Source organism: Cervus canadensis, chromosome 6 (genome assembly GCF_019320065.1).
Source record: "Cervus canadensis isolate Bull #8, Minnesota chromosome 6, ASM1932006v1, whole genome shotgun sequence".
Taxonomy (NCBI): domain Eukaryota; kingdom Metazoa; phylum Chordata; class Mammalia; order Artiodactyla; family Cervidae; genus Cervus; species Cervus canadensis.
This window is the reverse complement of record NC_057391.1, coordinates 62,308,461-62,327,771: the sequence shown is the minus strand read 5'-3', so window position 1 is coordinate 62,327,771 and position 19,311 is coordinate 62,308,461. Positions and strand designations below refer to the sequence as shown.

The window sequence follows — 19,311 nt, the reverse complement described above, 5'->3', positions numbered from 1 at the left end:
TCTCTGCCTTTGCTTTCGTTGAACCGTCTCCTTGGAAGGCTGATTCTATAGCCTGGACAAATATGCCTGGACAACTTCTACCCAACATGTTAGCTTTAGCTTAAGAAACGCCTACTCCAGGAATGCTTTCCTGGACGCTCCAGGGCGGGCTGGTTGCTGTGGTCTGACCTTTCACAACGTGCCACAGTAATGATTTATTTACATATTCATTTCCGGCATTATACTAACTTCTTTCCGTGCAAGTATTATTTTACTCTTCTTTGTATCTCAAAGGAGAAACACAGTATTTGGAAGATACTGGGTACTCATTCAATGAACATTTTTGTTCAAAGAATAAATAAGCGAAGTAAACAAAATAAATCAATCCGCTATGCCAACAATATAAGTGCATGGCGAACTCCGGCCACCGGAGGGCGCCTTGCACCGGGACCGGTGCGCAGGCGCATTGGGAAGGCAGGGGCCGCGGCGGCGGAGGCGGTGGCAAGCGGCTGTGTGGGCTGTGGCCGCGGGAAGTGAATGGTTTTACCCAGAGGGCCCTGCGCGGCCTTTCTCCGCTGGCACTGGCGCTGCTGCCTTCTCTCCGGCCATGGCGTTCACGTTCGCGGCCTTCTGCTATATGCTGGCGCTGCTGCTCACCGCCGCACTCATCTTCTTCGCCATTTGGCACGTGAGTAACCGGGGCCGGGGCAAGGAGGGCGAGGTGGCGGCGCAGCCTCTTCTTGCCCCGGGCCCGTGGTCTGGGCGGCCACGGTCTTCGGAGGTCGGCACGCCGGGGATGGGGCCAGGCCGGGGCGGTGCAGGCCGCGCGGCCAGGGTTCTACGCGCCCCTCCGTCCCCGGGTCGGGAGCTGCAGGTCCAGGAGGAGTCAAGGCGTCGGGCGGTTGGCTGGCTGCGCCCGCGGTGTCCCGGCGCAGGCCGCGCGCGCCGCTGCTCTTCCCGCGCCGGGTGGGGCGGCCGCGATGCCGACGGGCCCTGCGGGATAGCGCTTAGCTAAGCCGCTCCGCATCCCCGAGGGCTCGCATCACCAGCAGGATGTCAAGGGCGCAGAGAGGCGTGCTACGTGCTTAGCCGTAATGAAGTTTGTCTAATTATTGTTAATATCTAATACTGATTGCTTTTGTTTTCGGGTATTCACAGGAGTGTGGCCCAAATGAGATAATTGTAATCTACTTTAGATAAATTTCCAACTCTGCTTTTCAGCACTTCAAGTAAAATCACTTTTTCCTCCCCGGATTCTTGTTGCCCGGTGAACTTTGATGCAGGCTGAATTGATTACTTTGTTGACCTTAAATCCGAACTTTTCCTCTAAATCATACTTTGACCTACAGAGTTTCTCCAGAGACAAGTCTTCTTAGCCACTTCTGTATTCGGAGTAGCTTGACGTAGTAGAGATAGTTTCAATTTGATTTTGAAAATGTTCAGAAAACTTAACGCTTCTCTAGGACAATTTTCCCCCCTTCTTTTACTCATATCATGTTGCAGTACAGAAGCACATCCTTACTGGTTCCTGTAAGGAACAAGTTAAGTTTTCTGTGAAATAGTTCTGCAAGAGATCTTTACGGATTCTTGTTTCTGTGAAATAGTTCTGCAAGTTATATATATATTTTAATTTATTTTTGGCTGCCCTTTGTTGTGGTCGTGGGCTTCTCATTGCAGTGTCTTCTCTTGTTTTGGAGCCTGGGCTCTCGGGCTTACAGGTTCCAGTAGTTGCCGCATGCAGGCTTAGTTGCCCTGCCGCATGTGGGGTCTCTGGACCAGGGATCCAACTGGTGTCTCCTGCATTGCAAGGCAGGTTATTAACAACTGGACCACCAGGGAAGCCCTCTTCAAGAGATTTTTTAAGGATTCCTGTTTCTCTAACATAAGATTAGAAGCAGCCTTTTGGAAATCAGCATTCATTTAAAATTTATCTTATGTTTGCTCTGCCCTCCATACCTTCTGGAATATTGGTCTTAATTTGGATGATGGGGCCGGTTCACTCTTATGTAAATCTTAAGTCAGGTTTCATCATGTCCATAGAAAGGATTTGTTATGGAACAGAGGAGCAGAGTGATTTAAGTGGCAGCAGTGTTGTGTGCCAAAAAAAAAAAAAAATCTAAATCCATTCCCTTTTGCTAAAGAGTGTGATTATGTTTATAAATATTTGAAACCCAACTGCTTGTATAGTGGGGAATGCTTATGCAGGCTGTTAAGTAACTGTTCCCTGGAAATGCTTTTCAGTAGGAACCCATAACTTGAAGAGCATTTTGGACTCTTCTTTGACTCTTCCTTAATAAATAAAGATATTTCAGAATGCAAACTAGCTCTGCCTTAGTAAGCCTCTGATGAAACTGAAATGTGTGGTTCCCTGTCATCTGTAGATGAGGATTTAATCACTTCCTGCTTCATGGGCACTTGTTTTCTGATGAGCTGATGAGGATTCTTAGAGCTGTGGATGCTTACATTTTGAACTAGATTGTGTTTGACTTAAAGAAAACCTGGAACTGCACTTTTAAAAAATGGGCAATTTAAATGAATATGTGTTTGGGTGAAATAGGTATTTGGGGAGGGGGGGTGGATTTCCCAGGTGGTGCTAATGGTAAAGAACCCACCAGAGGAGACATAAGAGACACAGGCTTGATCCCTGGGTTGGGAAGATCCCCTGGAGGAGGGCACAGCAACCCACTGCAGTATTCTTGCCTGGAGAATCCCAAGGACAGAGGAGGCCGGTGAGCTTTGGTCCATAGGGTCGCAGAGAGTCTGATATGACTGAAGTGATTTAGCATGCAGCTCGCACAGATAGTTCTAAGCCTTGTTATAGAATTAAAAATTTGTTTGTACTCAGATTAGTGGAGAGCTTACGTCCTTAGGGATTTCTTAGTAGTTCAGAGGATTATGCATCCTTTGGGAACAAATTGAAAATTCTAAATAAAGACATAGTTTTAATTTTTCTGTTATCTATGTAACCTTCAGTTTGTTTTCTTAGGTAGTTTAAGTATCTGTGAGAAGACTCATCTGGAAATTTCAAGTATAAATTTAAAAAATCTCCTTTATGTTAACTGTTCTATGGAGGATTTTTTTTTAATGCTGATGGTTACATTTGTCAGTGTAGTCCCAATTCATGTGCTTGATGCTTTTTGGAGAACAGAGCTGGGGAGCACAGGCTTGTTTGAAAGCTAAAAATACAGAAGTCATTCCCCAAAGATGTGCATCAAATTATTTATTTTTGTTTTTGAGCTTCTGTGGAAAATTTTGTGAATATCCTTGTCCAGACCCACAGTCACAAAAGATTTGAAAACCACTAGTTTAAGAGTCTCTTCAGAAGAGTTTTGACAACTCTAGCTTATAGCACTCAAACAGAAACCCATTCAGCAGCAAACTCATTAAAAGATCCTTTGAAATCACCTGAAGATGATGTCCAGTGGGAAAAAAGTTTAAGCACAAGTGTCGTACTTTGCTTTAAATTGGATCTTGTTAAAGGGAAGTAATTGTAAATGTGATCATGGTCCTTGTCTTAAAGCTTATGGTGGTGGTGGTTTAGTCAGTAAGTCGGGTCCGAGTCTTTTCAGCTCCATGGACTGTAGCCCACCAAGCTCCTCTGTCCATGGAATTTTCCAGGCAAGAATTCTGGAATGGGTTGCCATTTCTCTTGAGAGTATATCACAGCTGATATCAGATAATTGACTAATAATATCTATCAGTTCAGTTCAGTTGCTCAGTCGTGTCTGACACTTTGCGACCCATGAGCTGCAGCACGCCAGGCCTCCCTGTCCATCACCAGCTCCCTGAGTCCACCCAAACCCATGTCCATTGAGTCAGTGATGCCATCCAACCATCTCATCCTCTGTCGTCCCCTTCTCCTCCTGCCCTCCATCTTTCCCAGCATCAGGGTCTTTTCCAATGAGTCAGCTCTTCGCATCAGGTGGCCAAAGTATTGGAGTTTCGGCTTCAACATCAATAATATCTATAAAACATCATAAATTTATATCTTTAATTGTACACTTGTGTTTTTAACATGTATGTGTGTTATGGATCATTGAAAGTGAGTCACTCAGTCGTGTCGGACTCTTTGTGATGCCATGGACTGTATAGTCCATGGAATTCTCTAGGCCAGAATACTGGAGGGGGTAGCCTTTCCCTTCTCCTGGGCATCTTCCCAACCCAGGGATCAAACCCAGGTCTCAGGCATGCAGGAGATTCTTTACCAGCTGAGCCACAAGGGAAGCCCAAGAATACTGGAGTGGGTTGCCTATCCCTTCTCCAGCCCATCTTCCCGACCCAGGAATTGAACCAGGGTCTCCTGCATTACAGGCGGATTCTTTGGGCTATCAGGGAATCCCAAGGGAAAATGCCTTTTGGTGAGTTCTGTATTTTAAGCATAGGGTTATTTTTTCCCCTTTCCCCCGCTTTTATTCAGTAAATATTGATTGAACACTTAAGTATGTGCCAGGCGCTATTTTAGGCCCTGGAACAGAGTAGTGAACCCAGCAAAAATCTTTGCTTTCGTGGAGCTTACATTTTAATGTTTAATTAATTTCCTTCCATTTCTGTTTGCATTAGAATTTTTATTAGGCCAGGTTGGTGAATTTTATAAAAATTCCAGAAATCAAATTCATCTTTTTATGAAGCTAAGGATTTTAACAGAATTCAAGGATTAAGGTTTAAGGATTTAAACCAGCATATTAAAAGGTAGAAATATATGACTTAAGTGATTTTTGGTAATATTGAGTAGCACTGTCTCACATATAAAGATACTGGTTCGAGCGCACCAGAGGAAGGGCGGATTGAATTCTTTGTCCCTTGGGTGATTAGTGGCAGCAGGTAAAATAGCTCCCCCATAAACTCGGGGCCTTCGGCTTCTTCTTGTGACATGGAACACCACAGAGGGTTGTGTCGCCCCAATTTGATTTTTCGTGCATTTTGGTTTTGAAATTCTGTGTTCATTGACCCTAAATGTTAATGCCACATTTCTTTTCAGAGTTTGGACAGAAACATTTTTAGCCCCCGTTGATGTATTTTTTTAAATTAAACTTTTAATTTTGCATTGGAGTATAGCAGGTTAACAATGTTACGGTCGTTTCAGGTGGACAGCAGAGGGACTCAGTCATACATATACACGTATCCATTCTCCCTCAAACTCTCCTCCCATCCAGGCTGATGCATAACATTGAGCAGTGTTCCCTGAGCTATACAGTAGGTCTTTGTTGGTTATCCATTTTAAATATAGCCGTGTGTACCTGTCCATCCCAGACTCCCTATCTTTTCCCCTCCATCCTTTCCCCCTGGCAACCTTAAGATCATTCTCTTGAGTCTGTGAGTCTATTTCTTGGACAGAATAATTTGTGATTCTTTCCATGTTTTTTTTTTTTTTTATGGTATGATTAAAAAAATGTATTTGTTCATTTATTTATTTATATTAAAGTTGATTTTAGTTGATTTACTCTTGCCATGTATTTTAAGTGAGTGAGCTCTTTCCCCCCTTACCCCGTATGTAACGGTTTCACTTATCACACCCTGAGAAGCTGGCCTTAACCTGGGCTTTACCCTTCTTTAGTCTTTCGTTTGGTGACCAGATGAAAGGACCTGCACGTGGTAGGAATATACTGAGGACATGAAACAAGGTCAGACTGATCACTTTTGTAGTGGCCTTAAACAGGCCTACTCTTTCCTGTGTGGTGCCTTAAGGTGAACTAGAATCAGATGCCCCTTGAGGCAGAAGGACTGGAAAAGTCCCCCCTCCTGAACAACCCCTGGTGCAAAGCCCATGCCAGGGTGTTTGGCAGCAGGAGCCTGCGATGGCATTGTGTCCCACCTGGACTTTGGTCCTGTGCAGATGCTGTGATTCTGGGGCCATTTCTTGAAATTTCCAAATCAAAGCAGGCCCTTGAAATATATGTGTTTGGACACAAATGGGAACAAATTGAAGCATGCGAGTCCATTTCTGGTGTCCTACTGAACACTGTGACGGAGGTGGACATGCACAGATGAGTAAAAACACTTCACCCTGAGGGGCACAGAGTCTGGAGGAGGGCATAAACCTGAACTTAAATCCTCTCGTCTAGTATGAGAAATGCCAGCCCGGTAGCCTTATAAAGCCCTGTGCTCTGTGGAGATTATAGACAGGCATGCAGTTATTTCTGCCCGAGGAAGTCAGGGAAATCTACTGGGAGGGGTTGACACAGGAAGAGTGTTTTTTAGGATGATAAAGAGGGGTTTCCGTAAATAATTATGGCTGAAGGAAAGACCATTTCAAAGCAGAGAAAATAACTTGAGTGGAGGCATTGAAAAAATTGAAAATTGAAGATATTTATCATTTTAGTGATAATGATGTACATGTTTTCAGTTCTTTAAATGTGATTCTAGTTATTTGTTAATGAGCACATACTGTGTTTACTGTAAACTGGTACATGTAAAGTTAGTACACTTCCTCATTAACTTTATTCAATTATTGCTTGGTGGGGCAGGTTTGTTGCCACTTTTTGTTAAAGTGAGAGATCCTAACTATTTTATTTTTATTTTAGATTATAGCATTTGATGAGCTGAAGACTGATTACAAGAATCCTATAGACCAGTGTAATACCCTGAATCCTGTAAGTTATAATATAGGATATTTCTCTAGATTTTTAAACTGTTTTTGCTTTTAACTTGATATAATTTGAAAATGGCCAGTATTCTCAGTAGCATGATAAATTTGTACTTTTTTTAAGTAGGCAGAATTTTAAAAAATATTCTTTTTCCTGTCCTGCTTGACTATTCTGACTATTATTAATCTGCTGGTGATCTTGTCAGCTGTCATACTAACATTCTTCCAATCTGCTTTTTACATTGTCGGCCAAAGACAGTTGAAAAGGTCAAAAAGATTAAAAGAGTCAAAATTGCATTAAAGGTGTGTACTGCTTTTTAGTTTAATGTTTTAATGCTGCATTCATTTCATGGGGAGGGCTAGGCATTTGTATTTGTAAACTGTTCTGTTCAGTGTGCTTGTTCATATGCCTGTTGAGGTTTCTGATTTCATGAAATTTCATATTTTATGCAAATGTTTGCTTGCTGGCCCAGTCAAGTAGGGAAAGCTGTTAAATGCTCATGCATTTTAAAAAATGTTATAGCTATAGGCACTTCAATATTAGATTATTAGGTGCAGTGTTTGAAAGTTGGTTAACCTGAAATGACTTTTTAATAGGTGAGATGATGATTCTTTTGTGACTTACTCTGAGATAGTCTGTAAGTGGAGCCTTTAGTACCATATCTACTTTTGTCTTTGGTTCTGGAATTTACTTACTCTTTCAGCTGCTGTTTATTCAGAACCTTTTACGTGGGTAGCCCTGTTCTTAGGTTCTGAGATCTTGGAGTAATGCTTACCCTCCAACTCATGCTATCAGAATTTTGTGGTTAACAATTTATATACAAATGTCTACAGAGTTATTTCTAGTATTTCCAGTCTAAATTTCTAAAACAGAACTGTCTTACACTAAGTTCTGAGCTCTTCTGGATTTAGTTATAATGTGGCCCCATTGTGCTTGGGGCCATATGTTTATTTTTACTTCATTTAGTTTGCTCATTCAGGGAGATTCTCCTTTAGACTGTAGGTTTGATTTTTGTTGAACTGGCCAGAAACCGAAAGGTTGTTTGTAAGAAAGCAGTGTGTATGTCTTCAAGAAATAGACTATTAATTCATCTTTAAAAATTACTTAATGAAGATGAGAACATATATAGATTTGAGCTGTGTAAAACTGAAACACTGGCATGCCAGAGGGATTTTATTTGGAAAGGGTCTGTGAAGTTAATTTGCTTCTTTATCATTGTTTCCTAGATAAATAGGCATGATGGAATACATTCCTAGTTTGTCTTTAAAGAACTGATACAATAAGACTTGATGTAGGTACAGTTAAAAGTATTAACCATTTCTCTACTTTTATGAAACAAAATATAAGATAAATCTGCTTTCTCATTGGAAAGTAGTAGTGTTCATTGTAAAACGTCTTAACTTAACCTTTAATTGTTACCAAGAAGTTGAACTGAAATTTCTCCTTCGATGGTTGTTTATTAGTAGTTTCCTATTTTCATTGGCTTTTCATTACTTCAAATAACCAAATGATGATGAAGATAATAATAGCTGAAATCAGATGAGGGCTGTCCTGGGTGCCAGGCTCTGTGCTAAACATCTTTACCTGGGTTTTTTCATTCAGTTTTCATGACAGTCCTGAGGTGGGTATATCATACTCTAAAGGAGAATAAACTGGGGCTTAATGAGGTTCTAGCACTTTGCTCAGGGTCACAATGCTAACATAGAGTCAGAATTGGAACTCAGACAGCCTGATTTTTAGCCTCAGATTCTTGTGTTTTCCTAATTTACTGTAAATCTAAGATGGACTCATTTCATTTTAACATATAGTTTGTGATTTCTAGCTTTTTTTAATGGAAAGAAATTTCCACTTTGTGCTTGGGACCTCCAAATGTTGCAGGTGGGTCAGAGTGAAGTTTCTACATCAGCCTAAGTTGTGTTTTGGATAGGGTGCCGATAATTGGCTCAATAGCAGTGCATCTGACAGTTTTCCCTATTGAAAATTTGTTTTGACAATTCTGCCAAAGTATGGGGGAAGACAAATACAATTATTTTTTAGAATGTGAATCTTATCTAGAGAATATTATGATTTGCATGTTTAAGTACTATCATTTCAGCCATATTTGCATGAGGTGTTTTTTATGAATACTAGTTTTTGTGTAAATGTTGGTTCCTAAATGGAATAATTTTGTGCCACTTATGGGGAAATTTCATTATTGAGGAATGAAGAGTGCTAGTCTTTATGAGAGATGTATAATACAAGTTTCTGGATTGCTTTGAGGAGAAGGGAGGGAGTATAGCATTTGTTTCATACTAGAACTGGTAGAATTGCAGATGACCTTTATTATCAGTCTTATTAAAGAAGACTGTTTAAAAGCAGTAGGCAGCATGCTTTTAAAGTCATTTTCTCCCGATACATTAGTCTGGAAGTGTAGAATGAAAACTTGAATGATGATTTGTATTGTTAGATCAGTTGGTTTTTAGAGAACTGAAATAGGCTTATTATATTGTAAAGAAAAATCTTGTAATTTAAACTAGTATTATAAACAGCAGCTCTAGTGGAACTCCTAATAAAATGTATATTTTTCTTGGTTTGTCCTGGTTGTAGTCTTTGTGTTTCAAAGACTTCCCTGTAGACGTTTTCTTGTTTTCTTACAGATGTTTAACTTTGATCTTAACTCAATGCTGATTTAACAGTTCATGTTATTTATATGTTTATATATATGTGCAGAGTTTAATCTTATTATTATATTGCTTAAGTTTGTGGAAAATACGATTAATTGGTTTTGCTGGAATTTTATTTAAAATAGTATTAATTAAAAACTTTGCTTTACAGCTTTGAATGGGAAGGATAATTTGGGAGTACTAGGAAATGTATAAGTACTTGAAATGTATAAGGCTTGAATAAGTAATATAATTATATTATTTCTACAGCTGTAGTTTTCCCTCAGGAAAGATCTGATGGTAGAGTACAGGCATATTTGAGAAACTGGCTTTGCAGCTGTGACTTATTGTGGGAAACTGGCTGAAACTTGCAATGAAAGGTTTTGGTATTCATGTTTAACAGAGTCATTAGACTGAAATCTTTAGGATGAGAAAGATAATTTAAAGCATGAATTCTTGGTCGTTTAGAAGAAGCATTTTCCTTGGACTAATTTTTCTTCACTTAATACTGCTTGCTATCAAAAGGTGTATTTTGTTTTTGAGTTCTGAGCCGCTACTGGTCTGCTGTGTTTGTAGCCCTTCCCTGGAGAAAGCAGGCCGAAAGAAGCAGAAAAGCTGTGTAGGGATGGGAGCTCAGGAACGGGAGAATTCCAGTTTTATGGTTTAGATCCCAGTCTTTTCCCTCCTACATTGCAGAAAGCACATTGTTTGCATCTGTGCATTTTAGTGTTCTTCCACTCCGACTGTGCTGAGATTATTGGCTGTTGGCTTTCCATTGAAAAATTACTTTTGTGGTAATGTGTGTTTTGCTAAATATTGTATTTGTAGCACCCTGGTTTCTGTTAAAGGCTCAAAAACACTAATGTGTCAACTTCTAAAGGGAGCTTTGTTGTTGTGAATTTTTTTATATCATGTTGCATGTGATCAGATACTTCATTTTTATATTTTTATCATTTTTAAATAGTGGAAAGAAAAAATATTCTAAGTTATTCTAAGTGATTAGCAAATAGCTGTGTCTGAACAATCTGGGTGGTAACTTTGTATAATTAAACCTGTTGTTGTAAGAATTTGGGTTTTAAATTTTGAGTCACATATTATTGTTTTAGTGCAAGCTATAACCTCTGGTCAGTTTGCATATAATCCTGCTTTTGGTCAGAAGTTAAATATGAAAATAAAACTCAGTAGCATTTTTCATTTCTGATTCTAAGAAAACAAGTGATTTTTCACTGTGGAAACTTAGTTGCCACCTGCCCTGCAGATTAGCAGTTGACTAAATGCCAAGGTGCTTGATCACCGGTGATGGGTGTGTTCTCCCCGCAGCTCGTCCTCCCGGAGTACCTCATCCACGCCTTCTTCTGCGTCATGTTTCTTTGTGCGGCAGAGTGGCTCACGCTGGGTCTCAATATGCCCCTCTTGGCATATCACATTTGGAGGTAATACTGAGATACACTTCTAATACTTCTCCTAATTAAATTTTAATTATACTATGGTTGATACGATTATCTTAACATACTAGTCACCTAAATGAAAGTGGTGGTGGTTTAGTCGCTCAGTCGTGTCCGACTCTTGCGACCCCATGGACTGTAGCCCACCAGGCTCCTCTGTCCATGGGATTCTCCAGGCAAGAATACTGGAGTGGGTTGCCATTTCCTTCTTCAGGGGATCTTTCTGACCCAGGGATCAAACCTGGGTCTCCTGCACTGCAGGCAGTTTCTTTACCGACTGAGCTACCAGGGAAGCCCCTTAAATGAAAGTAGTTGGCATTTATTTTTTAAACCACATGGATGAACAAATAACTGCTTTAATACCTCTTACAGAGCTTATGTTACTATTTGTTAAAAGGTTTTTAAATATTAAGCTATAGCTTACATACAGTAATGTGTGCACAATCTGAAGTGTTCAACTCAGTGGATTTTTATGTCTGTGTACACTTGTGAAACCACCACCCAGATCAAGATATACGTTAGCTCCAGCCCCCAGAAGAGTCCCTCGTGACCCATCCCAGCTACGCTCTAACTTCCTCAGGAGAACCAGTGATCTTTTGTCACTTAGATTAGTTTTGTCCATTTCTGAACTTCACGTAAATCAGATTGTACAGTGTGTGTCTTTCTTTCTCGTTTACTTTATGACTCTAAATCTGGTTATTTATAAAAGATTCATATTTCATAACTTCTACATATTTTGTTTCAGATAGGCAAAGTGTCATTGCCCTTGACTTTAGGAAGTACATGTGTAAGAAATACTTAGAAGTAAAATGGTTTCACATCTGTAATGGGCTCTGATATGGCTCAGGAAAAAGTGTTCATGTATTTAGAGAAAGGAAAGAGAAGGACAAAACCGTGTGGTTAATGTGAACATTTGGAACATCTTGGTGAAGGCTTCTTTATGTTAAAGTAGAAAGTTGAAAGGAAAAAAAATTGTCTTTCCTTTTTACAGTTATTTGTAATTCTCTGGGATTTCTGAAAGTGTAGAGGAGACCAGATAGGCCTTGTTTTAACTGCTCTGTTTTCCCCTTTAGGGGCTCTAGTTTTAAAATTAAGATGATAAAAGGAAAGAACTCCACCTAGAACTAAAAATATGCTTCTCTATGTGGGCCACCTCTCATTGTAACCAATATTATTTTGAGAAGAATGCTGCTGTCCATCTTGAAGGTTAGCTTCCATTCTGAGTGGCTAATCAATTGTGCTTATTACAGGTATATGAGTAGACCAGTGATGAGTGGACCAGGACTCTATGATCCTACAACCATCATGAATGCAGATATTCTAGCATATTGTCAGAAAGAAGGATGGTGCAAGTTAGCTTTTTATCTTCTAGCATTTTTTTACTACCTATATGGGTAAGTTTAAAAAATGAAAATACCATTTTACTTTGCTGCCTGAAACATTTGCAGGCGTTAGGTCTGAACACCTTAAAACCCACTTGAAGAGTAACTCATGTCCTGAATGGTGGTACTGGTAATGGCGCAGTGCACACTGACAAATTCACGCACTTTGACTAAACTGGTGCTTGTCAAGGCAGCCAGCTGGTGTGCAGTCAGAGGCAGAAAACTGGGGTGGGGATGCTGCTTCCAGAGTCTCAGACAGCCAGTGAAGGATAGTCCTCATTTTCCATGGCAGAGCAAGAGCATGTGGTTGTGTGCATTTGCAAAAGTTTTTGCTTGCCTCAGTGTCTGTCTCAAGATTATGTTTAATTTTTTTAAAAATCATTCTCGTTTAACTATATGTTCTACCCTTTATTTTCTGGTTTGCATGCTCTGTATGGCATGAAGGAAAGAAAAGTTCTGTCATACAGGATGGTGCAGTATGATTTTCATCCTTTTATACTGAGATGGACTCATATCATTCCTCTCGATCAGGGTTTCTTGACCTTGGCACTGTTGATATTCTGGGCAAGACAGAATTTGCTGTGAGAAGCTGTCCTGTGCATTGTAGAATGTTCGGCAGCATTCCTGGCCTCTACCGTAGATGCCTGTAGCACCCCCTGCCCCAGTGATAATAACCAGTAATGTCTCTAGATGCTCCCAGATGCTCCCTGTGGGGCAAAATCACCCTGGTTGAGAGCCACCATTCTAGGTGTCCTGTAGGTGGAGGAAAACAGCTGCTTATTAAAACTAGAATAAAACTAGGGCTAGAATACAGTTATAATTTTTCTTTATATAAATACATCTTTCTCATATTTTATTGATATGTATTCAACTTGGAGAGAAATTTCCACCCGATTTTCAAAATATGAGGCAAATTGTATTAGATGAAATTATCTCTTCCCTCTCCTTTTTGTTACTTGAAGAATTGCTTAGTATTAAAATGGTAGGCATGTAGTCATATTTCTTGTTCATATTACTTTCCATTATGGAAGAGGGTGAAGTGCTAGACTAAAATTTATGGAAAATGAATTTTTATGCCTTTAGAGGTTATATTTGTGAAAAATGATTGTCTGCAGATGTTCATACATGAAACAGAGTGAAGAGGTTCTGAAAAGTGAAATTCCATGTGTCCTTTTAATTTCTGTTAATTTTCATATTTTAGTTTCTATAATAAGTGTCTGAAACAGCGCTGGCATTTAGTAGACACTTAAAACATACTTGTTGAAAGAAGGCAAATGAATGAATAAATGATAGAGTTGTGGGAAAATGTTCACCGGGAGATGGTGGCACTATGTTGTTCGTTTTACTTGTTTTTATAAATTCTATTTTCTTTGGCTGCGCTCGGTTTTAGTTGCTCTGTGAGGGCTTTCTCTGGTTCTGGCAAGCAGGGCCTACTCTTTGTTGAGGCATGCAGGCTTCAGTAGTTGTGGCTCATGGGCTCTAGAGCATGGGTTCAGTAGTTGGTGGCATATGGGCTTAGTTGCTCTGTGGCAACTAAGATTCCGGACTAGGGATCACAGCCTTGTCCTCTGCACTGGCAGGCGGATTCCCATCCACTGCGCCACCAGGCAAGCCCCACTCACTTATTTTAAATTGTCTGTCAAGCCTTGCTCGCCCCCTTGCTCTGTGTTCCCATTTAGACACACATGCTCTTGAACCGTGCTCTCTCACTTTGCCCCGCATGCAGGATCAAATGGTTATTGCTTTTTAGTTTGCTTTTTGGTCTCCTTTTCTTTTTTAAACTTGCTGCTGTTGCCTAGAGCCTTTCTCTAATGGGAAAGTTCCTTGATCATTCCTGTCTGTAAAATGGGGATAATAATGGTATGTACCCTACCTCCTAGGACCTGGCAGAAGGCCTGGCATGAAGTGAGCCCTTGGAGGTGCTCACTCCTATTCTTAGATACAGCTCTGGAGCAGTGTGCTGTTTTGGATTGCTTTTCTAAGCTCTGATCCCCCATTAAACTTTCAGCTGTGCTGTTCTACTTGCTAAAATTGGAAAGGAAATAGGGGACAACTCAACCCATGTACTGAACCAGTCGTACCTTAGGCAAAAGTCCATAAACGCAGATTAAAATCGTATCGTGAACTTGTCATTGGTCTTAACATTTTCTGTGATGTTGTGATACCACAAACTAGTTTACTATATAAAGCAGACTCAACTTTTTGGTACTGTTAGTTTTTATAGTTAGAAATGTTTGAATTAACAGTAGCCTTTTTCTTCTTTTCAGCATGATCTATGTTTTGGTGAGCTCTTAGGACAACGCTTAGAAGAATTGGTCCAGTTAAGTGCATGCAAAAAGCCACCAACGAAGGGATTCTATCCAGCAAGATCCTGTTTCCAAGAGTAGCCTATGGAATCTGATCAGTTACTTTAAAAATGACTCCTTATTTTTTAAATGTTTCCACATTTTTTGCTTGTGGAAAGACTGTTTTCATATGTTATACTTGGATAAAGAATTTAAATGGAATTATGTATAAATTAATATAAAATGATACCTCTGGTGTTGACAGGTTTGAACTTGCACTCCTTAAGGAACAGCCATAATCCCTTGAATGATTGCATTAATTATTGACTGTCCTTAGTCCATTGGAAGCTTTCGTTTATAGGAACTTATAGGGCTCATTTTGGTTTTATTGAAATGCCATTTAATTATAAATTAGCTGTAGATATCAGGTGCTTCTGATGAACTGAAAATATGTATCTGACCTGTGGGAAACTTCATGGGTTTCCTTATCTATCATGTAGGTGATTATATATGGATGCATTAAAAAAATAAGAGTGGGATTTTTTCCCCTTGGACTTGAAATACTACCCCTGTATATTGCATGAATGAGAGATTTCCCCATATTTCCACCAGAATAATATACTTGCTCTGATTCTTAAGCATAAGTGAACATGATACAAAAATATACGCTGACTTACTTGTGAAGAATGCATTTAAAGCTATTTTAAATGTGTTTTAATTTGTGAGACTTTACTTATTAAGAAATTGGTTACTAAATGTTCTAATCTGGTGGTAAAGGTATTCTTAAGAATTTGCAAGTACTTTAGATTTTCAAAACCGAATGAGAGAGAACATTGTATAACCATCCTGCTGTTCCTTTAGTGCAATACAATAAAACTCTGAAATTAAGACTTATTTTCAGTGCATTGTTTTAAAGATTATAAATAGCTATTTCTTAAACTTGCTTATTCCAAATAAAAGACATATCACTGTCAGTTTTTTAAGAAGATAGTAGAGTATTACTTTTTTGTTTTTTAATACCATGCTTGGATCTAAAAAGGACAATTTTTAAATGGTTAAGTACATTACCATCTGTTGTCACTTGACAAGATTCATAAACACTGATGGCATAGCATCATCATTTTTCTTACTAATTAAAATTATTGTGAAACTTAAAAGGTTTAAAGTATTTTTTTCCTTTTTGAAACAGCAGGGTTTTAAGGTGAAATGAGTTATACATTTGTGTTTGGGTTTTTTTGCTGCTGCTTGAAAGGCAGGTGATTTATGGCTTGCATATTTTCATAAGTATTCTTGTGGTTTATTTGAGAGGAGTAAGTTAAGGCAATTGAAAATAGTGTAAGTGGTTCAAAGTTTCTTAAAGGATCAAGGGAGAAAATCATATGTAGAAATTCCACGTAATGACCAAGGGGATTTATGGATGTGTTTGTGCAAGTCTTATTCTAAGTAGCGCTTGAATTAGATGCTGTTTTACGCTCTGCTAGTGAAGAAATGCTTCCCCACCTTCGGGAGAAGGTTACTATTTTGAGATTGGGTAATAGGGGTAAATACATTGAAGAAAAGGATATAGAACCAGAGAGTGAGGAGAGTCAAACCATTTCATAACGAGAGACGCTTAAAGACCTTGCATTTTGTAGTCTGGCGCACACCTCAGGGGATCTGACTGTTCATTAGTTCATGCAGTAAATTGTTTATTGAGCCCTAGTTAGGCACTGTAGACTTGTGATCTGAGTATAAGCAACCATTCAGCTTCTAATCCACCCAGTTGTACCAGCATGCACTCATTTTTCTTTCTTGTTCACAAGAACTTTTTATCATGAGAGACTTAGCCAAGTCTTCTGTACTTCAGATAAGTTTTCTGGGGTAGTTACTTTTGTATTCCCATCAAAGTATTTTCATGAGCCCTTCCTATCTCTTAGCAAACACCACATTCCTTTATGCATTTTAACAAACATCCTTTTAATAATTATTTCACAGTATTCTCCAGGATTAATGCCAGGTTTATTGGTTGCAATTTGTGGAAGCCACCTTCACATGTTTCAGAAGTTAGATATGTAGTCCTTAGCTGATACCTCAAGGATGATTGACAGTCTGTGGTAGGTTGTTAGGTCCTAGGCATGTAGATAATTAGAATATTGGGTAACTGGATGCTCTCATAATATCTGCTCTTTACCTTCACCAGTGTTTTAAGAAATTAAGTCACTTACCAAGAAAAAGCAGAAACTATTTGCAGTTGACAGTATGCCAGTGGTTCTTTTCTTTGCTCTAAATTTAATTTGTTCCCCTGTTAATCTGGTTTGGGTGGTCCTGGTCATATTTCTGTTATTCCTGCATGTCCAGCTGAAACATAGTCTGGGTTCATAATCCTTTCCAGCTTTAGTCAAGACTGTACCCTGTGCAGCCACAGTTGTTTATTTAGGAATTCTTTTTTCCTTTGTTAACAATTACTTTTGCTGTTGTGTTTTAAGAGCTTTCTAACTCTCTGAAATCATGCCTGTAACTTACTGTGGTTTTTATCTATATCAGCAGCTTGCTATTATTGATACTACAGATTGCCCTGCATTAAAAATATTATGTAACAAATGTAGTCTATTTAGCAGTTATTCTATTGAGTAATAATGCTGTATCATGGCAATATGTCCTGTTAGTGCTAAGGAGGTATAGGGGTAGATTCTCTAATGCCTGAATCTGAATTTTATTATTTGATAATTTTCACAATATTTAACTGGTACTCCCCACTCCCCATCCCAGAGTAGAGGAGAGTTGGGTAACAGGCTGCACATAAACTACTAATTTGTTTGAAGTTTGAATTACTTTTCATGGGAAGAGGGTAGTGAGAGGAAATGACCAGATAATCCACTTTTGATGTGTATCAGATAGTACTAAAGCATTTGAGAAGCCTCATACCATGAATGGTCAGACCGATAGTCAAGTTCAGATACCCAGGTAATAGTCTCACACAGAGCAACAGAATGCATAACAGTTTGCAGTATGTGTCTTTTCAAGCCTCTTCAGTATTTTTGGCTCGAGGACCACTTATGCTTATAGTGTTCATAGAGCTCTCTGCAGATAACATATTTTGAAAATATGTAAGATAATTGCATAGAAAGGAAATAGAGATGTAGATATAGTTTGAAACTAGCAAATTATTTTCCTTGCTACAACACTTCTCTTTTCCTCCAATATATATTTACAGACAGAGGTTATGGAATAGTATTGCCATAGTACAAAGAATGACCTTTGTGGATTTTTTCTTACACTCTGCAGGAGGGCCAGCTTTCATTTTGGGTGTGGCTATGTCACATAGCAGTGTGATAATATCAAGTCCATTAAAATGATCTCTATATAAAAGTACATATCTAATTTACTTAAAGTTCAGTTGGTAAAGAATCTGCCTGCAATGCAGGAGACCCGGGTTTGATCCCGGGGTCAGGAAGATCCCCTGGAGAAGGAAATGGCAACCCACTCCAGTACTCTTAAGGACAGAGGAGCCTGGTGGGCTACAGTCCATGGGATCACACACAGTCTGACACAACTGTGCAACTGACTTTCACTTTCACCACTCACAAATGTGCATTTGTTGATAATCACTTGTATAATTGTAAATCAGAAGTTTTGACAGCCAAAATATTTGAAACAACACTTCTCAAAGGGGACAGATAGAAATACTGATACCTTGTCTAGCATTGTTCATGAAACTATGAAACTTCATAGTCATTGTTTTAGGAAACTATTAATAATGTTAATCTCATAATTTAAGCTCTTTTGCTCAAACCAGGCATTGATCTGTGTTAGCTAATTAGTCTCTGGCACTAGTATTACAGCTCAGCAGATAGTTCTGAACTAATACTGCAGGATGATGCCAAGAGAGAAAATGGGGTTCTCTTTTGGGATATGTTGAACAGCTTTCTTGGAACAATTTTGCTTTGATTAAAATTAATGGTTTTAAAGCTAAATGTCTTAAAAAGAGTAAACAACTCTGCTGCTTGTTCTGCTTGGTTTTGGAAAAACAGTATTAACCATTAAGGTGATCTGTGGGATCGGAGTGAAGGTTTTACCCTACATTAGTTTTATTAATGTATATTGTGGAAGATGTAGAGAACATCTTGACATAGAAAAGAATGAATAAGTTAACTTATCGTACAGTGCTTTTCCTAAACATTTACATTTGTTTGTTTACAATGTTCTTGTATTATGGAGAAGAAAAATTTCTTAAATAATAAATTGATGACTAGGTAGATCATAAAACTACTAAGGGAAACACAGAATGTAGTTAGCTGTCTGTGTTCATGGTTTGTTAAAATCTAAGTTAACCTTAATGGTGCTGTACACCATCCAAAGACAATGTCCTTATGTTGTCCTGCCTTCTTTGAGCTTGCTTGCTTTATTTTGCTTTTGTATATTTAATAAAAACTGTCTCAAATGTTTCCTTGTGTAGTTTGTGGATAATGGTTGAGTTTTGTGTGTTGATTCTATTTTAGCAACTAACTGGCTTGTGTATGACCAGGATTCCAGCAGGTCTCTCTGCCTCCCTTCCCTCATTGTTTTGAGGGCTGTCCTGTAGATTAACCAGAGAAAATTCTTTTCCAAGAATGTTGGAATTACATGTTGTTAAACTTTATTGGATAATTATATTTGAGTAGTGACATCCCATGTTTGTTATGGAATAATTGATGTTTTTCCTTATACTTAGTAAAATAGTCAAGCATTTCATTGTGGAAGGCTTAACTAGCACTTGGCAGTGGAAATTGAGATGCATGTACTTTGAAAATTCAGTTCATTAAAGGATTTGATTAGTCCATGTTAATATTTTTTCTGCTCTTCTTAGATATTCATGAGTAAGCTATGTATTGGGAGAAAGCTGATAATAAGATTTGGTAATGTCAGTTTCAGTGACTGTTTAAAGCTTAATGGAGTGATTTTAAAGTGTACTTGGTTATAACAACAAAATCATGAGAAAAGTCAATCTATTACTGCGGCCTGTACTTAAAAAAATT

General features: G+C 38.8%; 1 protein-coding gene across 1 annotated transcript; it reads left to right on the top strand.

The window, feature by feature from the left end:
- Positions 1-485: 485 nt before the first annotated feature.
- CNIH1 (cornichon family AMPA receptor auxiliary protein 1) lies at positions 486-18,741 on the top strand. Its single transcript, XM_043472136.1, has 5 exons — positions 486-667; positions 6,501-6,569; positions 10,526-10,638; positions 11,901-12,044; positions 14,300-18,741. The coding sequence occupies exons 1-5, from the start codon at positions 587-589 to the stop codon at positions 14,325-14,327; spliced, it is 435 nt and encodes a 144-aa protein (XP_043328071.1). The 5' UTR covers positions 486-586; the 3' UTR covers positions 14,328-18,741.
- Positions 18,742-19,311: the final 570 nt, after the last annotated feature.